This window comes from Macaca thibetana, chromosome 18 (assembly GCF_024542745.1).
Source record: "Macaca thibetana thibetana isolate TM-01 chromosome 18, ASM2454274v1, whole genome shotgun sequence".
In the NCBI taxonomy this organism is placed as follows: domain Eukaryota; kingdom Metazoa; phylum Chordata; class Mammalia; order Primates; family Cercopithecidae; genus Macaca; species Macaca thibetana.
The window spans coordinates 47,459,710-47,484,461 of NC_065595.1; the positions used below are offsets into that span (position 1 = coordinate 47,459,710).

General features: G+C 35.3%; 1 protein-coding gene across 7 annotated transcripts in view; it reads left to right on the plus strand.

The window, feature by feature from the left end:
• Positions 1-24,752, plus strand: part of CCDC178 (coiled-coil domain containing 178) — a 515,084-nt gene that overhangs the window by 182,353 nt on the left and 307,979 nt on the right. For 6 of the 7 annotated variants that reach the window (XM_050768096.1, XM_050768095.1, XM_050768092.1 and 3 more), the window contains 4 exons: positions 1,798-1,981; positions 20,357-20,419; positions 22,303-22,464; positions 24,026-24,139. In XM_050768096.1, the coding sequence (XP_050624053.1) occupies positions 1,798-1,981; positions 20,357-20,419; positions 22,303-22,464; positions 24,026-24,139 (523 nt within the window). The remainder of the gene's footprint in view (positions 1-1,797; positions 1,982-20,356; positions 20,420-22,302; positions 22,465-24,025; positions 24,140-24,752) is intronic. The other variant, XM_050768098.1, reaches the window with a different exon arrangement.

The window sequence follows — 24,752 nt, forward strand, 5'->3', positions numbered from 1 at the left end:
TTAATATGTTTTGGTGTCTTTTTTGAGGCGTCCCATTCTAAATAAGCAGGTCTCTTTTCTCTATCTTTGTCTCTCTCTCTCTCTCTCTCTCTCTCACACACACACACACACACACACACACACACACACGTAACACACTCACATACATACATATACAACCCTGTCTTTCTGTCATACACACACATCTTCTTGTTTATTTCTTTCCAATTGAAATTATGTCATTGCTTCTACCTCACCCTACTTGGTCCCAATTCACCAATCTTTAAATTCTTCCATTTATGGTCATCTTTTCTGATTCCCAGTGATCATACAAAGATGATATTGGGGATAACATTATTGCAGTTACTGATTCAATAGGCAACTTGGTTGAGTTATTGGTCTCAGGATCCATTCTCCTCAATGCCTTTGCTCCTTGCTCACTATGTATCTTTAGCCCCAGTCAGTGAATGATCCTTCCACATCAAGCACAGCTCATGCAAAGCCCTGCCATGAGTCAGTGAACCTTGCACTTGTCACTCAACTGGTGCAACACCTGCAGCTTGTTTTATGCTGCTTCTCCTCTATTCATGCTTTGATTTTCCACCCCATTTCTATTCTACAGAGATGGTTACCTTCTTTGTGAGCCTAGCTATGTCTCCTGCTTGCCTGAATGTATGTTTATTCTTATTTCTACATCATTCTTGCATCCTATTTTGGAATAGGTGAAAATGAAGGATCAATGCAGCTCATCATCAGCTGATTTGGCCACACTAATTCAATCTTCTCTGTGTTCTGTGAAGTGAAAGCTAATCATGTGTATTCACCCCAACCTCTTGAATAGTGCTACTTGAATGAAGTGTGGTCTGCAACCAAGTGTCATCAACCTGGGAGCTATTCTCAGACCCATCCAACATCTACTGAACCACATTCTGAGAGTGAAGCCTAGGAATCTGTGACTTTCAAGGCTCTCCCTGTGATTTTTACATATATACAAGCTTTAGATACTGCTCCAGATAATATCTGTAGTTTGCTTTCTGGTTGCATGTTAGAATCATGTGGGGTGCTTAAAAATAGTGACGCTGGAGCTTTACCCCAGATTGATTGTATATTATTATAAGCCTAGTAATCCATCCAGAATTTTTGGAAGCACAAAGTTTTATTAAATGCTTTGCAGGTTATTATAATGTGGAGTTAGTGTTGAGAACCATTGCTTTATTCAAGTAGTTCTCAACAGGGATGATTTTGTACCTTCAGGGGATTTTTGGCAGTGACTGGAGACATTTTTGGCTGCTGCAACTGAGACAGTGCTGCTGGCATCTAGTGGGAGATGCTGCAGAATATCTTACAACACACAGGACATCCCCCCTACGAAAAGAATTGTGCCACCACAAATGTCAATAATATTGAAGATGAGAAAGTTTGCTGTCTTATATGCTTTGGTTTTTGTTTAGGCTTTTCCATTGAACATATTCTCCAGTAAAAACACCTTTGTGGAATTCACAAATTGAAATGGAAAGGAGTATAAAAGGGATTTTGAATATTCAAAAAACCAAGCACCTGGATTCCCCAAGCCGTTCTTATTGATGCTCTTATGCTTCTGAAATTGGAAAAGCCTGACAATTAGGGGTAACCATCAGAAGCAGCAGAATAAATGGAGTCCTAGGACACATGTTCCGTCTTCAAGTTTCAGCTAATTATCCCGCAATTTTGTATTTTTGACAACATAAAATATGATCTTATTCCTTTTTGCTGTTATTAAATATGTTTGTCTCACTATATACTCAATAATCATATTAATATTTTGCTTTACTTTTACAGTATAAGGAAAAAATCACAATATGAATCTGAAATAAAATCTTTGACCATGATGAAGTTAAAGAATGAGAAACATCTCAAGAGCCTCTATAGGGAGGCTTATCGCATTGGTACTGTTTTCCACCTAACCAAACACAAGACAGATGAAATGGAAGATAAAATAGCAGAAGTGAGAAGAAAGTTCAAGGTTGTGTATCTTTGTGTTCCTCTTACTCATGATGAAAAAAGAGTAATTTACCTGAATTGTATTGATTTAATCTTGATAATTAGATTTTAATTTAAGGGTTAATAGTCTTTTCAAAAACTCACTTCTTATAAATGAGAAGAAAACCACATCTCTCCAAAGGCTCAGCTTGAATAGAAGAGGATGAGGGCTCAATGTAGTTAATCCACAATTGTTTCCACTTTCTGCTATTATCAACCATAAACTACTTGGAGCACCAGGAGTGTGGTGCTCAGTTCAGCTTTATTGTATATATCTAACACATAATAATGTCTGCCTATAGTAGGAAGAAGGTATTCTGAGAAGTGTTTGTCTACTTTATGTAATGTGAGAATAGAAAGTTCCTCTAGTAGGCCTATGAGTTGTTGAATTATAGAGTACCTGGAAATCTGTAGACTACATTTCTGCAGGAATAATTGCTCACATGCTTCAAACCCACTCCTAAGTGAGAGATGTATTGGATAGCAGCTCTCTGCCATTTGTGGTAGAGGCTTTGTATTAGTCCGTTCTCACGCCGCTGTGAAGAAATACCTGAGACTTAGTAATTTATAAGGAAAAGAGGTTTAATTGACTCAGTTCTGCATGGCTGGGGAGGCCTCAGGAAACTTACAATTATGGCAGAAGGCACCTCTTCACAGGGTGGCAGGAATGAGAATGAGAGCCAAGCAAATGGGGAATCCCCTTATAAAACCATCAAATCATGTGAGAACTTACTATCATGAGAATAGCACGGGGGAACTGTCCCATGATTCAGTTATCTACACCTGGTCCCACCCTTGACATGTGGGGATTATTACAATTCAAGGTGTGATTTGGGTATGGATACAAAGCCAAACCATATCAGACTTGCAAAGTCCACCCCACTTTACTGCACCTGCAGGGCCACTTCAACAGGCTGATTTCATCCATCTCAGACACATACATGTCTCCTGTCTTTGCCATTTTCTTATTAAAGACTTATAAGCAAAACAAAAAAAAAACAAAAAAAAAAACCTGGAAAATATACAGTCTGTACACCATTTCCAACATCTGTTGCTAGCATTATGATCAATGAATACTTTCCTTTGTGATATCTAAATTTAAGATGTGTAAATGTTTCTGTACTGAAAGATTGGGGTGTTTTTCCCACATTGAATCCAGCTGTTCAGTTGACCTACGTCTTTCCTAATGGGTGTTGAATGGGTTAATCTTATCTTCTATGATATAAGTTAACATGCATAGAAAAACATGCATAGAAAAACACAGCAAAGTAAACATGCAAAGAAAAAATTAAAATGCAAGGCATACGATTCTATGGTTTAGCATATACAATAGTATTGTAGATGTTTATAATTTTTAAAATAATATCAATATATTTCTATATAGTGGTCAGTTAATTTTTTTCTTTGAGGATATCAATAAAGATACCACCATCCACTTACTTGGCCATTTAACCATTTATTTTAATTTTTCTAATTGACTCAAAACCTTTGTCATCTTTCACATATTTTCCCCATGGATGTCACAAACTACATTTAATTCTTCAAACATATTGCTTCATTTATCTGAGGTACTCACTTATGAAAGAGATGTTGCACTGGATTATTTATTTTTCTAATTTTTTTGATAACATAAAATGGAACTTATAGATTCAATGCAAGTTTGATGTAACTCTACTGTAATTGCTTTGCCAACCCAAAATACAGTGCCCCCTTTTCTGTTATTTTTAATTTTATTTTTTAAATTGACATATAATAATCGTAGATATTTATTGGGTACATAGTGATATTGCCATACATGTAGAATATAGTGATCAGATTAGGGTAATTAACATATCCATCATCTCAAACATTGATCATTTCTTTGAGTTGGAAATATTCAATATCATCTTTCTAGCTATTTGAAAATGTATATTATTCTTAACCATAGTGATCCTACAGCGGTATGGAACACAAGAACTTATTCCTTCTATCTAGCCATCATTTAGTATCCTTTAAAAAATCTCTGTCTCCTACTTCTTCCAACCCACCCCACTTTTCAGTATTTTCCATTCTACTTTTTACTTTTGTGAGGTCAATTGTGGTTAGTCTTCACATATGAATGAGATTATGTAGTATTTAACTTTCTATTCCTGAGTTACTTCACTTAACATAATGTCCTCCAGTTCCATCCGTGTTTCTGAAAATGACAGGATTTCATTATTTCTTATGGCTGAATAATATTCCATTGTGTATATATACCGCTTTTTGTTATCCATTTATCTGTTGTTGAACACCTAATTGATTCCATATCTTGGCTATTGTGAATAGTGCCACAATAAAACAGGGGGATACAGATGTCTCTTCAATATATGAATTTCCGTTGGATAAACAATAGTGGGATTGCAGGATGATACAGTACTCCTATTTGTAGTTTTTGAGGAACCTCTGTCCTGCTGTCCATAGTGTCTGTACTGATTTTAATTCCTACCAACAGTATATGAATTCTCTTTTTTCCATATCTCACCAGCGTTTGTTATTTTTTCATATGTTTATACTACCCATCCTAGCTGGAGTTTGATGATACAGTTGTGGTTTTGATTTGCATTTCTCTGGTAATTAGTAATGTTGAACTTTTTTTCTTGCATTTGTTAGTAATTTGTATGTTTTGGTTTTTTTTTGAAAAATATCTGTTCAGATCATTTGCCCATTTTAAATCAGATTTTTTTTTTTTTTTTTTTTTTTGCTGTTGAGATGTTTGAGTTCCTTGTGTATCTGGATATTAATCCCCTGTTGAATGAATAGATTATAAATCTTTTCTCTGGTTCTTTAGGTGGTATTTTCACTCTGTCAACTATTCCCTTTGCTGTGCAGAAAGGTTTTAGTTAAATATAATGTAATTTGTTTATTTTTGTTTTTGTTGCCTGTGCTTTTGAGGTCTTAGGAATAATATCTTTTCTTGGGCCAATGTTCTGAAGCATTTATCCTATGTTTTCTCCTAGCAGTTTTGTAGTTTGGGGTCTTACAGCTAGGTCTTCAACCAATTTGGAACTGATTTTTGTATAGAGGGTCTAGTTTCATTCTTCTGCAGGTGAATATCCAGTTTTCCTAGCACCATTTATTGAAGAAACTGTCCTTTCCCAATGTAGGTTCTTGGTGCCTTTGTCAAAAATCAGTTGGCTGTCGTTATGTGAATTAATTTCTTGATTTTCTGTTCTGTTTAACTGGTCTATGTGACTGTGTTTTTGCCAGTACCTTACTATCTTTGAACACAGCTTAGTAGTGAATTTTGAAGTCTGGTAGTATAATGCCTACAGCTTTGATCTTTTTGCTTAGGAATGCTTTGGTAATTTGAAGTCTTTTAGGGTTTCATATACATTTTAAGATTATTTTTTCTCTTTCTATTAAGAAATAGAATTTTTATAGGAATTGCATTGAATCTGTAGATTGATTTGAGTAGTATGGTTAATATACTATTTTAACAATATTTTAACAATATTAATTGTTTATCAATTTTTAACAATATTAATTTTAACAATATTAATTTTTCCAATCCATGAGCATTGGATGTTTTTCCATTATGTTTGTATCTACTTCATTTTCTTTTCTCAATGTTTCATAGATTTCCTTGTAAAGGTATTTCACCTCATTAGTTAAATTTATTCTTAGGTATTTTATTTTTATTTTTTTGTAGCTATTGTAATTAGGATTGCCATCTCATTTTTTTTCAGCTAGTTCATTGTTCATGTATAAAGATGCTACTGAATTTTCATGTTGACTTTGTATCTCACAACTTTAAGGAATTTATCAGTTCTACAATTTTTTTGATAGAGTCTCTCTCTCTCTACACACACACAGAGACAATCATATAATCTGCAAAGAGGGTCAATTTGATTTTCTTCTTTTCAATTTGGATGCCTTTGTTTATTTTTCTTGCCCAATTGCTCTGACTAGGACTTCTAGTGGTATGTTGAATGAGACTGGTAAGAGGGGGCATGCTTGTCTTGTTCTAGTTCCTAGAGGAAAGACTTTTAGCTTTTCACCACTCAGTATGATGTTAGTTGTGGGTTTGTCATATATGGACCTTATTGTGTTGAGATATTTTCCTTCTGTACCTAATTTGTTATGAGGTTTTACCATGAAGAGATGGTGAATTTTATCAAATGCTTTTTCTGCATCTATTAAGATAACCATGTCCTTTCTTCTGCTGATGTATGTATCACGTTTATTGATTTACATGTGTTGAACCATACTTTCATTCCTGGATAAATTTCACTTGATTATGGTGTAATACCTTTTTGGTGTGTTGTTGGATTTCAGTTTGCTAGTATTCTGTTTAAGTTTTTGCCTCTATTTTCATACATATTGGCCTGTAGTTTTAATTTTTTGTTTTCTTCATCTGTATTTGATAGTGAGGTTATACTGGCCTCATAGAATGACCTAGGCAGAATTTTCTCTGCCTTAATTTTGTGGAATAGTTTCAGAAGAAATTGTATCAATTCTGCTTTAACGGTTAGTGGAATTCAGCAGTGAAGACATCTAGTCCTGAACTTTTCTCTGTTGGAATACTTTTTAGAACTGATTCAATCTTGTTACTTATTATTGTCCTGCTTATGTTTTCTATTTCTTCTTGGTTCAATATTGGTAGATTGTATGTATCCGTTTTCTCTAGGTTTTCAAATTTATTAGCATATAACTGTTCATTGACGTTTGTAATGATCCTTTTTATTTCTGTTGTATCTATTTTGATGTTTCCATTGTGTTTCTGATTGTATTCATTTATGTCTTCTCTCTTTTTTTCTTAGTCTAGCTGTTTCTCAATTTTATTTTCTCAAAACATCAACTTTTTATTCCATTGATTTTTTTGTACAGTATTTTTAGTCTCAACTTCACTTATTTCTGCTTTCACCTTCATTATTTATTTCCTTCTAATTTTGGGTTTGTTTTGCTCTTGCTGTTTTAGTTTCTTGAGATCATTATGTTTTTATTTCAAATCTTTCTATGTAGTGTATGCATTTAGTGTTATAAACTTGACTGTTAAAACTGCTTTTGCTGTGACCCATAAATGTTGACATATATTTCTATTTTTATTTGTTTCAATGAATTTTTTAATTTTATTCTTAACTACTTCTTTTAACCGTTGGTCTTTCAGAATCATATTGTTTAAATATCATGCATTTGTATAGTTTTAATATTCTACTTATTATCAATTTCTAGTTTTCTTATAAGTGGTCAGAGAAGATACTTGATATAATTTTAATCTTAATTTTGAAAATGTTTTAAGATTTTTTGTGTCTAAACATATGGTTAATCCTGGAGAATGCTTCATGTGCTAATGAAAAGAATGTATTCTGCAGCTGTTCAGTGAAATGTTCTCTAAATACTGAAATAGCTCTAAACATTCTCTAAATATCCATTAGGTCCATTTGGTCAATGGTGCTATTTAGATTCCATATTTCTTTGTTGGGTTTTTGTCTAGGTGGTCTGTCCAGTGCTGAGAGTGGGGTGTTAACATCCACAACTATTAATGTATTAGATCAATCTCTCTTTAGATCTAATAATAGTTGCTTTATGTATCTGGGTGCTGTGGCATTAGGTATATATGTGTGTATATGTGTTTACAAATTTTCTCTTATTGAATTAATCTTTTTTGCTATATGTTTTCTTTTGTCTCTTTTTACAGTTTTTCATTTGAAGTCTGATTTGGCTGATATAAGTACAGCTATTCTTACTCACTTTTGGTTTCTGTTTGTGTGAAATCTTTTTTTTTTTTTTTTTTAAATCACGTCACTTTCAGTCTATGTGTCATTACGGGTTAATGAAGTGAGTTTCCTGTAGGCGGCATATAGTTGGGTCTTTTTTAGTCAATTCAATTGGTCTATATCTTTTAAATGAGGAATTTAATTTGTTTATTTTCAGGGTTATTATTGATAAATGAGGACTTAAACCTGTCATGTCAGTGATTGTTTTCTGGTTGTTTTATATGTCCTTTGTTCCTTACTTCATCTCTTACTGTTTATTTTTGTGAATGGGTGGTTTTCTGTAGTAATAAGGTTTGACTCTTTTTTCTTTCTCCTGTGTATATTGGCTCTGCCAGTGAGTTTTATAGTTTTGCATATTTTCCTGATAGTTACTGTTTTTTCACCACCAAATGAAAAACTTATTGGGCATTTCTTTTAAGGCCTATCTAGTGGTGATGAATTTCCTTAAGTTTTCCTTTCTGTAGAATACTTTTTCATTTTTGAATGATAGTTTTGCTGGGTAGAATATTCTTGGCTAGCAGTTTTTTCTTTCAGCATTTTGAATATACCATCCCATTATCTCCTGATTTGTAAGGTTTCTGCTGGCAAATCCACTGTTAGTCTTATAGCAAATTCTTATATGTGACAATGTTTTCTCTTGCTGTTTTTAAATTTGTTCTGTCTTTGACTTTGGACAATGTGACTGTAATGTGCCTAAGACATGACCTGTTTATGTTGAATCTATCTGGCATTCTTTGAGCTTCCTGGATCTACATGTCCATCTCTCTCTCATAACTTTGGAAGTGTTCACTTATTATTTCATTAAATGTGTTTTCTACATATTTCTATTTTCTTCTTCTGGAATGCCCATAATACAAATGTATGTTCATTTATGCTGTCTCATTAATGGTGTCATTCTTTTTATTTTTTTTCCTCTGCCTTGTTATTTCAAAGGACTTGTCTTCAGATTCATAAATTCTGCCTCCTTCTTGTACTAGTCTATTATTGAAGCTCTTGATTCTATTTTTTTAAATTCATTTACCAAATTATTCAGCTCTAGTTTTCTGTTTGGTTCTTTTTCAGTAATATCTACATGTTTGTTGGATTTCTCATTCAAATCATAAATTGTTTCCTGATTTTATTGGACTATCTTTATTGTCCTGTATCTCTCTGAGTTTCCTTATGATTATTATTTTGAATTCTTTTTCTGGCATTTTGTATATTTCTTTGTTATTGGGATATGTTACTGGATAATTCTGTCTTCCTTTGAAGGTGTCATTTTTCCTTGCTTTTTCATGTTTATTGTTTCCTTATGTTGGTATCTGTGCATCTGGTGGGACAGTGGCTCTTCCAATTTTGTGGAGTACGATATGTAGGGAAACTTACTCATGTTGATGAGTCTTGGGGTATCAGTTTTTTAGAGTTTGTTGTATTTAGTCCCAGGTAGATACAGTAATGTAGTCTCTATGTAGTTTCTTCAGCTGTAATGTCACTATGCTAGTGACATTTGCAAGTGTCTCACTTGCCTAAGCTGAGAGAATTTGTGGTGGTATGACTTTGCTAAGAGTGGACTCACTGGGCTGTTTCTCAGATCAGGGGTACATGGGTACACTTGATGGGTCAGCTAACTTAGGGTCTGGCTCACTGGGGTTGAGGCCACAGGGCTGTTACTCTGCCTGGAAGCATGGGCATGTAGTTCCTCAACTGCCTTCAGGTGTGTCTTCAGGGCAACCCATGTTTTTTTTTGTTTGTTTTTTTTTCAGGCCTGGGACCAGGCTCACAGCCGCTTGGCCAGCCTGGAGGCCTGTCTGCCAGGGGTGGCCTGTGGGACTGTTTCTCATACCCAGCACATGGCCATATGGTTTCCTCGCTGGCCTGGAGTTGTGTTTGCTAGAGGTGGCCCATGGTGTTGTTTCTCAGGCCTAGAACATGGGCATTCAGATGCTTGGTTGGTATGGGGGCATTTCAGCCAGGGGAGGCTCATAAGGCTGTTTATCAAGTCCCAGACGTGGGCACAAAGCTGATCAGCTGGCCTGGCAGCATTTTTTCTGTGGAAGCCCATGGAGCTGTTTCTCAAGCCTCCGACATGGCTGTATGGTTTCTTGGCTGGCCTAGGGGCAGGCCAGCTGTTTATTGGCTCAGGGACCTTTCCTACTCAGGGGTGGACATGCACCAGTTTGGCTGGTTCAAGGGTGGGTTCACCCTGGGTGGGACTCAGATCCTTTCCTAAATGGAGGTGCTGGGGGTGGAGGGGTTGGTTTCCATGATGTACAGGACCAGAGTCACAGCCAATCCTCAACCCAGGGTCCACACAGCTAGGGTTGTAGAGTGTAGCCACTGGGCTTGGAATGAAGATGGAGCACCATTGCTGCAGCGGTGCAGTGGTTACTGGCCTCCAGAGAAGGGTACATTTTAGAGGTGCCTCTAGTATCAAGACAGTGCTGTGCTGCAGCAGCTTGGCTCACAGGAGGTGGGGGGGGGTTGGGGGAGTGCATAAGTTGTTCTTCTAATTTGAAGCAATGCAACAGTGTAAATCTTCAGCAGCTCTCCAAACTGGGCTCATGACTTATGAGGACTGTGGAATTCTCTTGTAGTAAATACTGTAGGCATTTACAATGGCAGTGGGGACTGATGAGGTTCTTCTGTTTACCTTTTTCCTGCAAGGGGAAGTTGCCCCTAGTTTTGGGCCCATCTGATTTAGGCAAGGGAGATGGGGCTGCAGAGGCCAGGTGCCTTCATGCTGCTCTCTTGGACTTCCAATTACCACAGTTGCCTCTCCACTCTCCTGTTCTACTCCAGCATTCTCTCTTTGACACCACATTCAAATCTTCACTATTTATTTGTTGCTTTGGTTCTTTTGGGGGTGCGGATGAACTCCAGGCACTTCTAGTGAGCCATCTTGTTGATGTCACCCTTCCTTTCTCTCTTTATTCATGCAAGATTAAAGAAAGTATTCATCATGTTGTTTCCTTACCTCATGGGAGCTGATTGATCGCTGGAAAGAAGCAACAGAAAGAAACTGATCCACTTGAGAAACCATTCCCAATGGTTAATCACTCCTGCTAATTTCTGAGCCTGAATATATATGGCATTAAAAACTTCTATAATATGCACATCCATATCTGCTTCAGAGTTCAAAATAAATTCAGAATAAATTTCTAGATTTTCCTTAGATAATTCAGGTTTATAGTAATTCAAGTTTGTAATTTTTGCCTGTGTAATGACCCTATTATCTTTCATGGACTGATTCATGAAAATCTTTAGAACACTCTAAGTCTGAGAATTATGTTTTCCTTTTAAGTAAATTTCTGTATTTGTTGAGCCTGGCCTGAAATTAATCTTTAATCCATCAACTAGAAATTAATTACAGCAATATCACTTCTAGGTTACCCTAAAAATAGCCTTTTGAAACTCTAGAGGTAGAATTTATGAATTATGTTCTCTCAAGTTAATGCATCTGTAAAATACCAGATAAGTTTTAGGCAGTCTTAGAGTAGAAGCAATCCTGAACAAGAAGGATGTCTAGCACTTTCTCTAATTTTTTTACAAATGATTTGTCCCAATTTTTCCATATTTCCAATTCCAATAACTGACCTATTCAGAAAAGAGGTGTTTGGCCAAGTGTCAGGATAAAATTAGCCAATTGGGATAGGGAATAAGTCAATTTAATAGTAATATGTATTCAATTATACTGTTGATGGAATGAACAGAAAACCATTTAGAACTGTCTAAAGAATATGACTTTGCAACCAAAAATTTTGAGAGCTTTCACCAGTTGTTAAGTACTTCCTAGCACTCCAGTTGAAAGCTTCTATGCAAGCTGCATAATCTTGAAGTGTTTTTTACTTGAATATAATGGAAATCTGGTGGAAAAGTGAGAACATCTGGTCACTCTGGTTCCAGGTTAGAATCATAGTGCTAGAACTAAGTGGAAACTTAGTAAAAAGGAAGGAATAAAGTAGACATAAAGAGTTTTCTTCAGGCCAATTTTATGAAAAAACCCTTATACATGCTAATTAATTTAACGTTCACAAAACTGTGCAATTGTTATTAACACATTCATTTGGGGTGTAAAGGGGTTTTCCCAAGGTAAGCTTTTAGGTAACTGTGTGGAATTTAGGGACCAGGATATCTCATGCTGGTCTTGGTAGAGTCGTAAGACATTACACTTACATTCTGACCAACAAAGATTCAGTTAAGCTGAAAGCTTCAAAATAATCATACTGGGGGTGGGGGAGGTCATTTTTAATGCTAGAAAAAGACAATGTGTTAAGTTCTTAGAAACTTCCAGTCCGCAGTAATCTGGTGCATAACTTTAGAAGTCTATGACTTGCCTTGAGTGCTTTTTCAGATATTTCAGCCAATCTCAAACTGTTCTTTATGTTCTCAGACCTCCTTTCAACTACTATTTGTTCAACTCTGAGACAAGGTTTATACTCCCGTCCTTTGAGTAAAATAGAAGTCAGAACCTTCTCAAAAGTTTCTTGGAGGGCATAATTTCTGCTAGTACTTAGAGCATCTTTAGTTCAATCAACAGAACAAAAGAGCTGCAATAAACTAAAGTGTGATTTATGCACCATGCAACTTCTATAATAATTCCAGATGAGACTGATAATATTTTTAAGTAGTTATAAAATGAACATTCTATTAATTCATTAATTTTTATCCCAAAGGATTTATGCCTTATAGCATGTCAAATCTGGAGCATATTACTCTTGTCCCACATGTAATAGCTTTTATTGAGTTATGAATTGCTATCACATCCTTGGCTTTTAATGAAGGTTGGTAAAAGTAATAGCCAAGATTGACCATCGCTTCTTGGTTTTTCAAACTAATAAGGGAGTTAGTCATATTGTCAATATGCTGAAAAAACCTACAAAAGTAATTGACCTTAGATTTCTGAACTAAAAAAAGCTAATTTTTCTTGATAAAATTGTATTTCTTTTTAATTAATAATTAAGAGTTCCCTACACTTTCTTATTTCTCTCTGAGTTAAGCAGCTTAGAAGCTCAGTTATTTATGCTGAACATTTCTAGGATAATCACTTCCTTATCTCTCTCTGTTCCATAATTATAACTTTGATCTGGTATTTTTTGCTTGTTTCATTGGTCTTCATTTACTAAGATTCTTTTCCACTCCATTCATATGTAGAATACTTTGCCAAAATTAAATGAAAAGGAAGCTGCTATTAATCATAATATTGGGAATGTCTAATCGGTATTAGTGGGAAATGGTTGCCAGGAAAAAGGAAAGGAGAATACAAGGAAAACGGAAATAGTGTGAATGTACAGCAGGATTAAAGTCCCACAGTGGCTGCTAGGTAACCCCTTAGTCAAGCATCAGAAAAGTTCATTTTTCCTGACACATTTGAGGGAGTAAATAAACATGGAAAATGTGATAGAAGTAAACCATTGAACATTTATGGATCTTGATGGTAGAAAACATTTGAGAATATAATAAAACTTTATTTGGTTTGCTGTAAATATCATATGGGAACATAATTTCCTTCTCCATTCTACTGGGTTAGCGCTTTGCTTGTCAGAAATTAGATGGCAAGTTGACTTTTCAGTATTTCCATTTAATTATCTGAACTTTGTTTCTACTTTTCTTCTTCCTGTTCCAAAGGAAATGTGGTTCAGTTGAAAGAGTATGGACTTTAGAGTCAGATGTTTCTTAATTCAAATCCTGGTTATGCTAATTATTTGCTCTAAGAATATTAAAAATATGCTTAACTTTTCTTAGTCTAGGTTTCTCATCTCTTAAATAAATGTAACAATATCTATATGGTACCTTTGGGTGATAAATACATAATGTTGTGTATAAAACATTCAACCTGGAGCCTGACAAATAATAAATTCTTAAAGGTATTAGGGATAAGTAGCATAAAAATACTCCTATAGCATGGGGCTACCTTTGTTGTTCAGGGTAAAAAAAAAAAATCTTTAACAACTTACCTACATATTTTACTCTTAAGTCTGTCTCCCAGTAATTGTGATAAATGCTTGGGTTCTAAATAACACGTTGAACATAATGATAGTTATTTGTTGAGTACTTAATATGAGTGATGCCTTAAGCATATTACTTTATATACATTTTCTTCTTTTACCTCCCATACTTGTTTTGTGAAAAAAAGTGTTATCCCAATTTTACATATATAAAAACTGATATTTGATACTGGTAAAGATATTTTGCTATAACAACTCGTATGTGCTCAAGTATCCAATTAAGTATAAATTAGAGCTTTCCTGGAAAGCAATTCATCAATAGATATAAAGAACCTAACATTCATAATCTGTAACTCAGTAGCATTATTTCTAAAAATACAACTTTAAAGAAGTAACCAAGAACAAAGCCAACAGACATGCAGGTTTAAGGACGTTTATTAACAGTTAACGTAACAGCCACTGAAAACATGGTTCATGAGGTCAACAATAATTGTTTATTTTGTATACACTGCTGCATTCCAGTGCTTAAACAGTGCTTATGCAGATACTCAGTAAATGTTTATGGAAACCATGAATATATACTAACAACATATAATAGGAAAATTATATACAGATTTCTCAATAATAGAATAATGTTTCAGTCCATGAGTATTAAGGTAAATTATAAATTCATTCAATGTAGAATTTTTAAAAATTAATGAGACTTCTGTAGTAGATGAAAAAGATCTTGTTAGACTGACTTTACCAGAGATAATAACTTTAAGTTCAGGACCTAAAAAAGAAATGACCAAAAAGTCAAAATGCATATCTGTGGATTTGAATATTTGTATTATATCTTTTTGTAATTTAAAATATTTCACCAAAAACACATATACTTTCATACAAAAAGAAAGATAAAATAGTGTCATGTCCTATTTTCAGATAGAACCAGTTTGGACAGCCACCTATACTTTCTGTTAGGGTCCTGGCCACCAAAATGTATCCTAATAATGCACAACCATAGCCAGAGATACCTGGTCCTACTAATTCAGTCCAGCCCATAGTCACTTAAACATATCTCAACTTTTGCTTTAAGATTGTAATTTTTTAAAGTATCCATCTTCCTTTCCTGACCTCAAACCTTACATAACCTAAATTCTCTAACTTTGCTTTTAGTGCTTCTCTGTCATTGGAAATTAAACTGACTTTGCTCACTTTTTCTCTTTGAACGTGGCTTTCCGGACTCGGCATTGACAGTTCATCCTTTCAGCTGTCTTTTGTCCTAGTACTGGAGTCTATTCCAGCAGTGTAGCTCTCTGCTGCCACCTTCTGGTTTGTGACTGCTAAAACCAGGCTGCAGGTCAAAGGTGACTGTTTTAATGTGCCCTCTTTCCAGCTTCTGAGATATTGTCACTTCCTTTGCTCCAGCCTTCTTCCAAGCTCTTCAAAGTGATCCTTTGATCTCTTTTATTCTTTTTCTCCAAAACCAGAATTGAGTCGTTGTGACAGAGACCTTATGACCTGCAAAGCTTAAAATATTTACTATCTGACCCTTTACAAAAAAAGTTTGCCAACTCTGTTCTAAAGAACACAGGAATAGCCAACGTAGGCAGCAGCCAGTGCCTGGAGGGCTGAGAGAAAGCACCCTAAGAAGGAACAAGCATGGAAGAGGCTGCCCTCTCCCAAGCAGAGTGAAGCTTTATTGGAGAGGGTGTGGTTGTGTCTCAGCACAGGGTTCAGCAGCAGCTATCTGCGAGTTGCTGGAGAGACTTGATGGAGGTGGAATGGAGTTTGTGGGCAGAGAACCTCCGCACACACCAGCTGGTGGCAGTTCTGCAGGAGGATGGAAAAAATAACAACGGTCCACTGGAACAAGGAACCAGGACACAGGGCCCCTTGCTGCTGCAACTCTGCCTGCCTGTCCCCTGCCCTCTGTTGATTATGCCTAGCTTTCCTCCAAAAGTAAAACTGCAAAAGGAAACCGCTCACAGGATCCAGCTCCGTTATCACAGATCAGAATTAAAAACAGATTTGGAGCTAAGAGGCAGTAATTAGATAATGAGTACAAATGCATAGTCTGTACATGCAAATTTCTCTAATTCAATTGGTTGGTATATGTCATTGAGCCCCATGCGTTGTATTTATCTGTTATAACTTTTGAGTCCCTTTTAATTTTAAAAAGTCTCTACATTTTTTTAAAAAAGTAGTTTTTCACTACATTACATTTTTAAGGGTCTAGGCCAGTTACTTTGCAGGATTTCTCTCAATATAGATTTATCTTTTTGTTTCTTCATAATTAGATACAAGTTAAACACCTCTGGGAGGAATATTACGTAGTTATAATAGTATAATATTGTGTCCACAAGCACATGGTCTATGTTTGTTTCATTATTAGTGATATTAAGTTTGGTCAGTTGGTTAAAGGTGTGGTCAAGAAATGTATTCATTTCCCAATCGTAATTAATAAGTAATCAATTGAGTGATATTTAAGAATACGTGGCTATTTTCTTCCAACACATTTCATCCAGTGGATTTAGACTCTATCCATGATCCTTAGTAGAATCCATTCTTGGAACAGTTGCTAAGTAGCAATTTTTCTGGGCTTTCATTCCCTTTACAATGAATCGGCAAAGATTTGAAGAACTTGAACGTTTAGCACAAGCTGGGCCACAGGCTATGCTTCTGGAGAAGGCAGCCTTCCTTCCGTGCTTTTTCAGGTATTTATATTTTAGGAATATATGTTGCACGCAATCCTAGGTCAGAATCAACCTTGCTGTCTTTTCTACCACCTCTCCCATCTCTCCACATCTCAGGAAAAATGTATCAAAGGCGTTGTTGTATCATCCATCTCAAAGATGCTATATATAAATGTGACTGTGACATTGTAATGGGCCCCGAGCTTCTCCTCATATAAAGATATTTCTTAAGAAAACAACATATTTTTGATTTGAAACAATCTGGAACTTTTACAGTTTAATTCCCAGCCTAGAGATCAAAAGCAAGCTTGTTCGTTAATCATAAACCCATTTGCTCAATAAATTATTCATTTGGCAAATATTATATAGCAGACAAAGTGCTAGCAGCCAGGGAGATAGAGGAGGGAGCTTACTGTGAAGAGCTGTAGAATGTGTCCAAGCTCTGGTAGCAGGCAGTCCTGGTGCTGATACATGTTTGAAGACTGGTTCTGTGATAAATTCCATGACCTTAGACCTCAATTTTATCATATTTGAAAGGGGATAATAGCTATTTCACTAATGGATATGATAATTCACACACACACACACACACACTCACACACAGCCTCTGAGTTAATATGGTTCCACTTACAGTTTTTCAACTTTGCCATGGTGTGAAAGTGGTGCATATTCAGTGGAGACCATCCTTTGAGCACTCATACAGCCGTTCTGTTTTTACCTCTCAGTATGGCATTCAATAAATTACATGAGCTATTCAACACATTATTATAAAATAGCCTTGGGTTAGAGGATTTTGCCCAATAGGCAATCAGTATTTCACTAAGCAGACCACACTACAGTTTTTGTGACATTTTTCCTCTTGGTAATTTCAACTCATTTAACCCTGGCTTTTTCTCAGCAGCTACATAATTCTTGTTGAATAATGAAAGTTAGTATCTCCCCAGGAGCTCATAAGTTTCTAGCAGATTCCATTTTAGAGCCAACAATGGCATCACTAGCTAATTGGAACCCTTTCACCCAAAGTCTTGGTTCTTCAATCTCAGCTATAGGTGGCTAAGATTTAGAATTCAAAGAGATGTCCCATTGGCCCGGAAAGCCTCGTGTTAAAAGAGGCCCTACAAGAAAAGGGGCACATGAGAGTCAGAAGGCTCTACATTAAATATTCCTATAACTCTGAGGGTTCCTGCATATCTGGGTGTCACTGAGATGCCCTCTGTCAGATTGTGTAAATTAGTATCCTGGTTCCCTCAATTGCCAGCTTTGTGTGCTTGATCAATTTATGTAATCTTTCTGTGTCAGTTTTCCTATGTTCTAAAAGGACAATCATAACTATTTTATGGATTTCATTGTGAAGTTAAGACAGGATAATTCTACGCAGAAAGCGTATAATGTATCTTAGCCATCATTACTAGGAGCAGTACAAATGGTAGTTTTATCATTGAGGGAACCCGTGGCATTTATATTGTTTGGTGAATGTAACTGCCCAGATTCTGCTTCGGGAATCATCTCAGTTACTTTGCTTAAGGTCATTCCCATTTCTGAGGTAGCTCACATTTAATCACCAATAAAAATAGAATGATAGCCTTGCCACCTTAGTCCAACTTGGGGCAAATCAGATGGTCCATTCTTGCCCGTGGCTTGCTGAGGGGTTGATCGAGGTTGTTGTCGGGGGTCTGTTGTAGCTCAGCCTATGTCTCTGTCCAATCCTGCTTCATTCCTCTCCCGTCCACAGGAGTAGATTCCAAATATGCTCCCTAATAAGTATCCTATACACTAAACTTCACTCTAGAGTCTGCTTTACAGGGAACAATGCCTGTGATAATAGGATGGGAAAACAAATCCCCTCTCTCAGATGTTGGACTCTGTAATCTAAGGCCTTCGACCATCAGAGCTCTTCCTATATCAGTCTTTGGGGTACTCTGTGGTGTTTTGGAAATATTCAGTAGTTCTTCCAGAAACTGTCTAGCCTCTTGGCATTTTCCCAGTGCTTTCGGTAGACTGTTTCCTGTAAGGAGGACAGTATTATAGGAAGGCCTTGAGCATCTGCCTGGAAACACTCCGTGTGGCGTTGGGTCTTGTATGCAAGTGGCAGGCCAGCCAGTGATAAATACTTTCTCTCCTGGTGACTGGTCGTTTAACCTGGTTGTCTGGATCACAGAGGTTTGGGGGCATGGTGGAAAACAGAACTTGGAAAAGTTCTTTAGATGCTAGACAGAAGCTCCAGATATTTTGCCCATGCAGTGTACAAATTTGTCCACTGGTAACAGGCTAAGTTGGTTTTGTATAGATACACAGATTTCAAATGTAGTATCTTCCTTCTTTTCAGAGAAATACAAGTGTCTTATTCTTGCAGCTTCAGACTTCTTATCTATTTAAATTTCTCATGTACTGCCTGCAGTTCTTTGCAAGCCATATATCAACAAGTTCTTTTTGAACAATATTAATTTATCCAATTTAAGTGACTTGAATTCATTTCAATCATAACTTGCTTTCTCACTAGTTGACAATTAAAAAAACACACACAAATAAAACTTCAAAGAATGAATGGATGAGTGAATATTAAGGAAACACAAATGAATCAATCCAGATTGTAACCAGAGTGATCTAAAACACACACTTTGCTTACCATTCTTCACTAATTTTATTAATGTACCCGGAAGATTCTGCGTAATCTAAGAGTTGTTTGTTTCTTCAGCTTCACCTCATTCACCAAGTCTTTTCTCCAACACATGAAATCCAACAAAAGCACACATGCCCATACATACACATTTTTCAATTAGTTTCAGACAAAGGTCAAATCTAGCTGTTTTGGAATATGATATATTTTTCTCCAATCTACAAAGCCATTTTAAATTTTGTTTCATTTCTCTTAAATAATAAACAAACGGAAAAACTATGCTGTATCTGCTATCATGTCAGAAGAGGTTGCTAATTTATTTAAAATTATCGAAACGTATTATTGCATAAATTCATTTTAGATGTAGATATATCCTTAAGTAAAATGATATATCAAAGTTACTGCTCTATTTGCCACCTTCATGTTTCCTTCTTTGGAATTATTCTTTTGCTTGAGGTGAACATAATTTTACTGGTTTGCTATATTGAGTAGAGGAAGTGTTAGAGCAGAAGACTACTGGCTTGTTTCTTTGTATTGTCTCTATAGACCCTGGGATATGATGAGGGATTCCGTATTGAAGTAGAGGTATCAGACACATTTCTAAAATTTTATTGTTCCTCCTTGCAAAACTATATTTTATATATATATATACACACACACACACATATATATATACACACATACACACACACACACACACACACACACACATATATCTTTTGAATCTGGAGGACAGCCTAAATCCCAGCCAACTCCTCCCTCAAATCAGGGGTTCTAAGATGTAATTTTAAGAGAGAAGGAACTTTATGAACTACTTCCAATTCTGGTTTTGTGTGATAATTTAAAGCAAGTATATGAACAATTTACAACAATTTCTCCAGGTAGCAAAGAAAAGATTTTTCCAAATTTTTTTTCTCCACAAACTTTAAAGATATGATTAAAAAAACAAAAAAACAAAAACAAAAACAACAATGAATTGCTCTAGCCAAGTGGAGAGTCTGCTCTTATTTTGCACACTTCACACTTGACTTGCATCTATCTTGTTTTGAAAGTTGATTGTGTTTATTCCAGAAAGTAATATTAAAAACAAACTGATAGTTTTTAAAAGGAGAAATTGATGACTACTTTGTTTCACTTTCTTATTACTTTGATTTTTTAAGTTTAGGACTATAAAATGCAAACTGAAAAGATTGAAATTCTGTAGTCTAATTCCTGGTGCTGTACCACTTCATTACTTTACCTCAAATAACACCAGGATTTTAAAAATACATATAAAAAATTATAATTAATATTTTACTCTATATTGAAACATTAAAAAGGTATCTTATATTAGCAATTGTTTTTAAAAATGTTTTTGATGTTTTATGAAGAAAATCCTCATTTTAAAAATTTCCTAACATATAGGGTAGAGAAGAATTCCTGAAAAAACTCACTCGAGGTGAAGTGGCTGCTGGAATGGTGCTTCAGGTAATTCTAATTTGGTTTTAATATTTTATTCTTCCTTCAATTTGCATTTTACTTAGCATTTTAAATTTGCCTGTAATGAGGCATCTTGTCACTACTTGGTTTGCAAGCCAGCAGTTTTCTCTCCTTAGCTGATGACAGTTGCCCTCTGTGTACAAGCAGCAGTGTCTGATCATGCATAAAGAAACTGACCTCTCATACCCATATCTCATTTTGTGGCTTAATGGGAATTTCTGCCAGTCTAGTAAAAGGGCAGTGGGATCTTATTTTTAAGTGTCTGACTCTTTAGTTTACTTTGTGATGATGTTATGTTTTCTTTACTCTTAGTGTCTTTCACTTGGATTTCTTTATTTAACCCTGAAAGAAAAATATGCTATGATACTTCCATATAAAGATTTTGAAAATAAAGCATGTAAGCTGGCAAAATCAATTTGAATTTTTAAAATCTTTACCACCTGCATATCCTTTGGAATCCAGATTGGGTTTTTTGATCCATGCCATGTTTCTAGAATCCCTCCCCTTTAGAAATACATACATATTTGAAATTAGTATTATTATTATTAGAAAAAAAACAAGAGTCAAAACGGTTTCAGTGTTTTTGTTTGTTTGTTCATTTTTGTTTTTGTTTTTTTGAGACAGAGTCTTGCTCTGTCGCTAGGCTGGAGTGCAGTGGCGCGATCTTGGCTCACCACAATCTCCACCTCCCAGGTTCAAGTGATTCTCCTGCCTCAGCCTCCTGCGTAGCTGGGATTACAAGCATGCACCACCATGCCCGGCTAATTTTGTATTTTTAGTCGAGATGGGGTTTCTCCATTTTGGTCAGGCTGGTCTCAAACTCCTGACCTCAGGTGATCCTCCCACCTCAGCATCCCAAAATGCTGGGATTAAAGTCGTGAGCCACCGTGCCTGGCCCAAAAGAGATGATCTACACCTCTGCTTCTCTTTGAAGTAAACCTAAATTTTGTAATTTTTTTCTGTTATGAAATTTGGCATTTTCAAACATAGAAGCAGTGTTTGCTTCTATATGTTTCAAAACACGAAATTTCCTAATTTATTTCTATACATATGTTTTGTTTCTAAGTGTCTAACTGGAGAGACCTTTTTGTTTAATATTTTGTTACTGACTTCCTGTTAGTTGGTTTTGTCTTATATTGCAGTACTTGTATATATTCCACAATGTGGTGTTAGTGTGTTCTCTAACTTGGTGTTCTCCAATCCTTATGTAAGAATGATTGATTTTCACATTTTGGACTGGGAAATATTTTTTTAAATGTTTGATTTTTATTGTCTATTAAAGTGTTTCTCTCATTCATTCTAACAATAACTGTGCTCTAGTTAAATATATTACACTTGGCAAGATGTGGTAGCTCACACCTGTAATCCCAGCACTTTGGGAGACCAAGGCGGGTGGATTGCTTGAGGTCAGGAGTTCGAGACCAGCCTGGCCACATGGCGAAACCCCTTCTCTACTAAAAATACAAAAATTAGCTAGGCATGATTCATGCCTGTAATTCCAGTTACTGAGAAGGCCGAGGCAGAAGAATTGCTTGTATCTGGGAGATGGAGGTTGCAGCGAACAGAGATGATGCCACTGAACTCCAGGCTGGGTGACAGAACAAGACTCTTTCTCAAAAAATAAAAAATATATACATTATATTATATTATATATTATATTATATATTATATATAATATATTACATATATACATATATTATAAATAATATATATGTAATATATGTATTACATTTATATCTTTTTTATGGTGATATTTATTGTATTGTTTGATTTTCAAATAACAACAAATATTACTGCCTGTCACTGAATAAGAGGCTCAATAAATGTTTAAGTTAATAACTGAATGAATTATTTAAAATCTTTGCTGGCAGAAAAAACTGTATTCCATTTACGAAGTCCAGGCACTTGAGCGGAAAGAGCTTTTGAAAAATAGGGCAATATGTGCCATATCACTGGCAGAACTACAGAAACCTGTGCTTCAACTGGAAGATGAAGCTGAAAGAATCAGAACTCTCTACAAAGAACATTCTGCTGTAAGCATTTAATTAATCCAAAAATTAATGTGCAGAAATATATATATGTTAGTAACTTACACAAGTGATTTGACATTATTATTTGGAAAATTATGATTTCACATAGGAAAGGTATGGGCAAACTAAGTAACTGTTTCAGGACCACACAACTTGATCTGCAGTGAAACTCTGTAGCAAGACCATTAATGCTATTATCTAGAACCCCATAGTCTTAGAGGGTACTTGGGAAAAGAGGTTTCAAGTGCGTGAGTAGTGACTTATCTGGTGTGAACGTTCATTATGTTAAACCTAATTCAACGTCTTCAGTCCTTCTTAATGAAATGCTAAAGTTATGCTTATTTGCATATAAAATGTAAGGGATCTGGACATTTTCATGGTAAATTTTTGATGCATGTAGATGTTTAGACATCTAGGATGAAAAATAAAGCAAATGTTGATGAAATATTTTCGAAATTACATGTTTATGGCAGTAACTGATATCACTAGCCCTTCCCAAAGAAAAATTTAGTTGAAAAACATGTATTAATCCTGTCATTAGTCTTTTGGAGAACTAGAGGGTGTGGCAAGAGTTATACATTCTTGTCCTTCCCTGCAGGGAGGCCATACATATATTTATTTGAGCCATTTTGGCACCAGAACATTTTTCCTTTGCAAATAATAATGTAACTTTATATTTTTAGTCTTTGATAATTTTCAAAATGTGTTTATTTCTTAAAATTGTGATTTACAAAGTGTTTCTATTTTAAAAGTTTATTTTGAGCCTCAAAGTCTTCCTATGAAATAGGCAAGAGGGAGTTTACTGGTATCAAAGACTTGAGAAAACCTGTGCTTGAAGAGTCTGAGCGACATGTATAAGGTCACGAAGCATGGAAACAACAAATTCTGAATACCACTCTATTTAGGGCTTCTAAATGCTATCATCATGCTCCTGCAAAGAATGTATAACCAGTACAAACATCTAGTGGATAAATGAGTTTAATGATGGCTCCACCTTACGTTAATGATGGATATTTATTAATTGCACCAAAAGCCTAAGTGAGGTTGTCTGAGTACAATAATGAATTCCAGAAAAGATTAATGATTTTTGTTTCCTGTTATTTTATAACGGCTATGGTTTTACGTCTTGTAGTTCAGTAATCATTTTTGGTTTGATTATATTTTAATAGTTAATAAATTATACAAATTAATAATTTAGCACACACTAAGGAAGAATAAGTTTTAATATACTTTTTGGTAGTGATTGCTTACTATTTGTATTTGGAGTTTTAGTTTTGATTAAAAGAAATATTATTAAAAAATTCATAGTTTCTATGTAAGCTTATTTATTTTTGTTACTTAACTAAAATTCATTAAATTTTGGCTTTCTCATGTAATGCAAATAGAATATTGAGATTTTTGGATATTACAGTATATTTCTGTAATTCATGTGTGGTGGTTCTTTTCCTTTATTTGCCAAAATAAATGCTGTTGTTATTAAAATAGTCACTTTAGTATTATTTGGCCTAAATGAGGATAATTGGATTGCAAATGCTGCACATCTTAATATCTGAATGTCCTCCAGGTACTTAATAATATACTTGATCAGAAAGATTTAATTAGAAGAAAGGTGGAAAAAGTAAAGAAAAAATTACGAAAAAAGGGGAAGAAAACACTTGATGCACTAATAGCAACTGAGGTAAGAATTTCAGTTCAAAATCTAATTTCGAATTTACAGCTTATGTATTTATGTATGTCGGTGAAAACTATTCAAGCAAGTTTAATTTTAAATGAATGTGTCCCATTTCTTATTGGGTGTACTAAATCGACTAGGGATAAAAGCACACATAGAGTCCTTGTGTTTTCATTTACTTTCTCTTGCAGTATCTTTCTCACTGGTCTAGTTTATCAGGGACATAGCTCCTAATCAGGATAAATACAAGGAAAATTTGATATTGAATTCATGCAGAAGTCTACTGCTTTCTGTGATTGCCATGCTGTCTCTTTTTACTTGGAGATTAAAAACAAACAAAAAACATGAAGAAGAAGAAAAGAAATAAAAAGGAAAGAAAACAAGAAAGAACAGAGGGAGAGAAGGAAAGATAAAGAGAATTGCTATGGTCTGAATGTTTGCGTTCCCCCAAAATTCATATGTTGAAACATAATCCCCAATAAGAGGCTAGGCCTTTGGGAGGTGATTAGATTATGACAGCTTGTTGGGATTTGTGCTCCTACAGGAGAGGCCCCAAGAATCTTGCTTGCCCCTTCTACCGCATGAGTATGAATGAAGAAGACACCATCTTTGAAGCAGA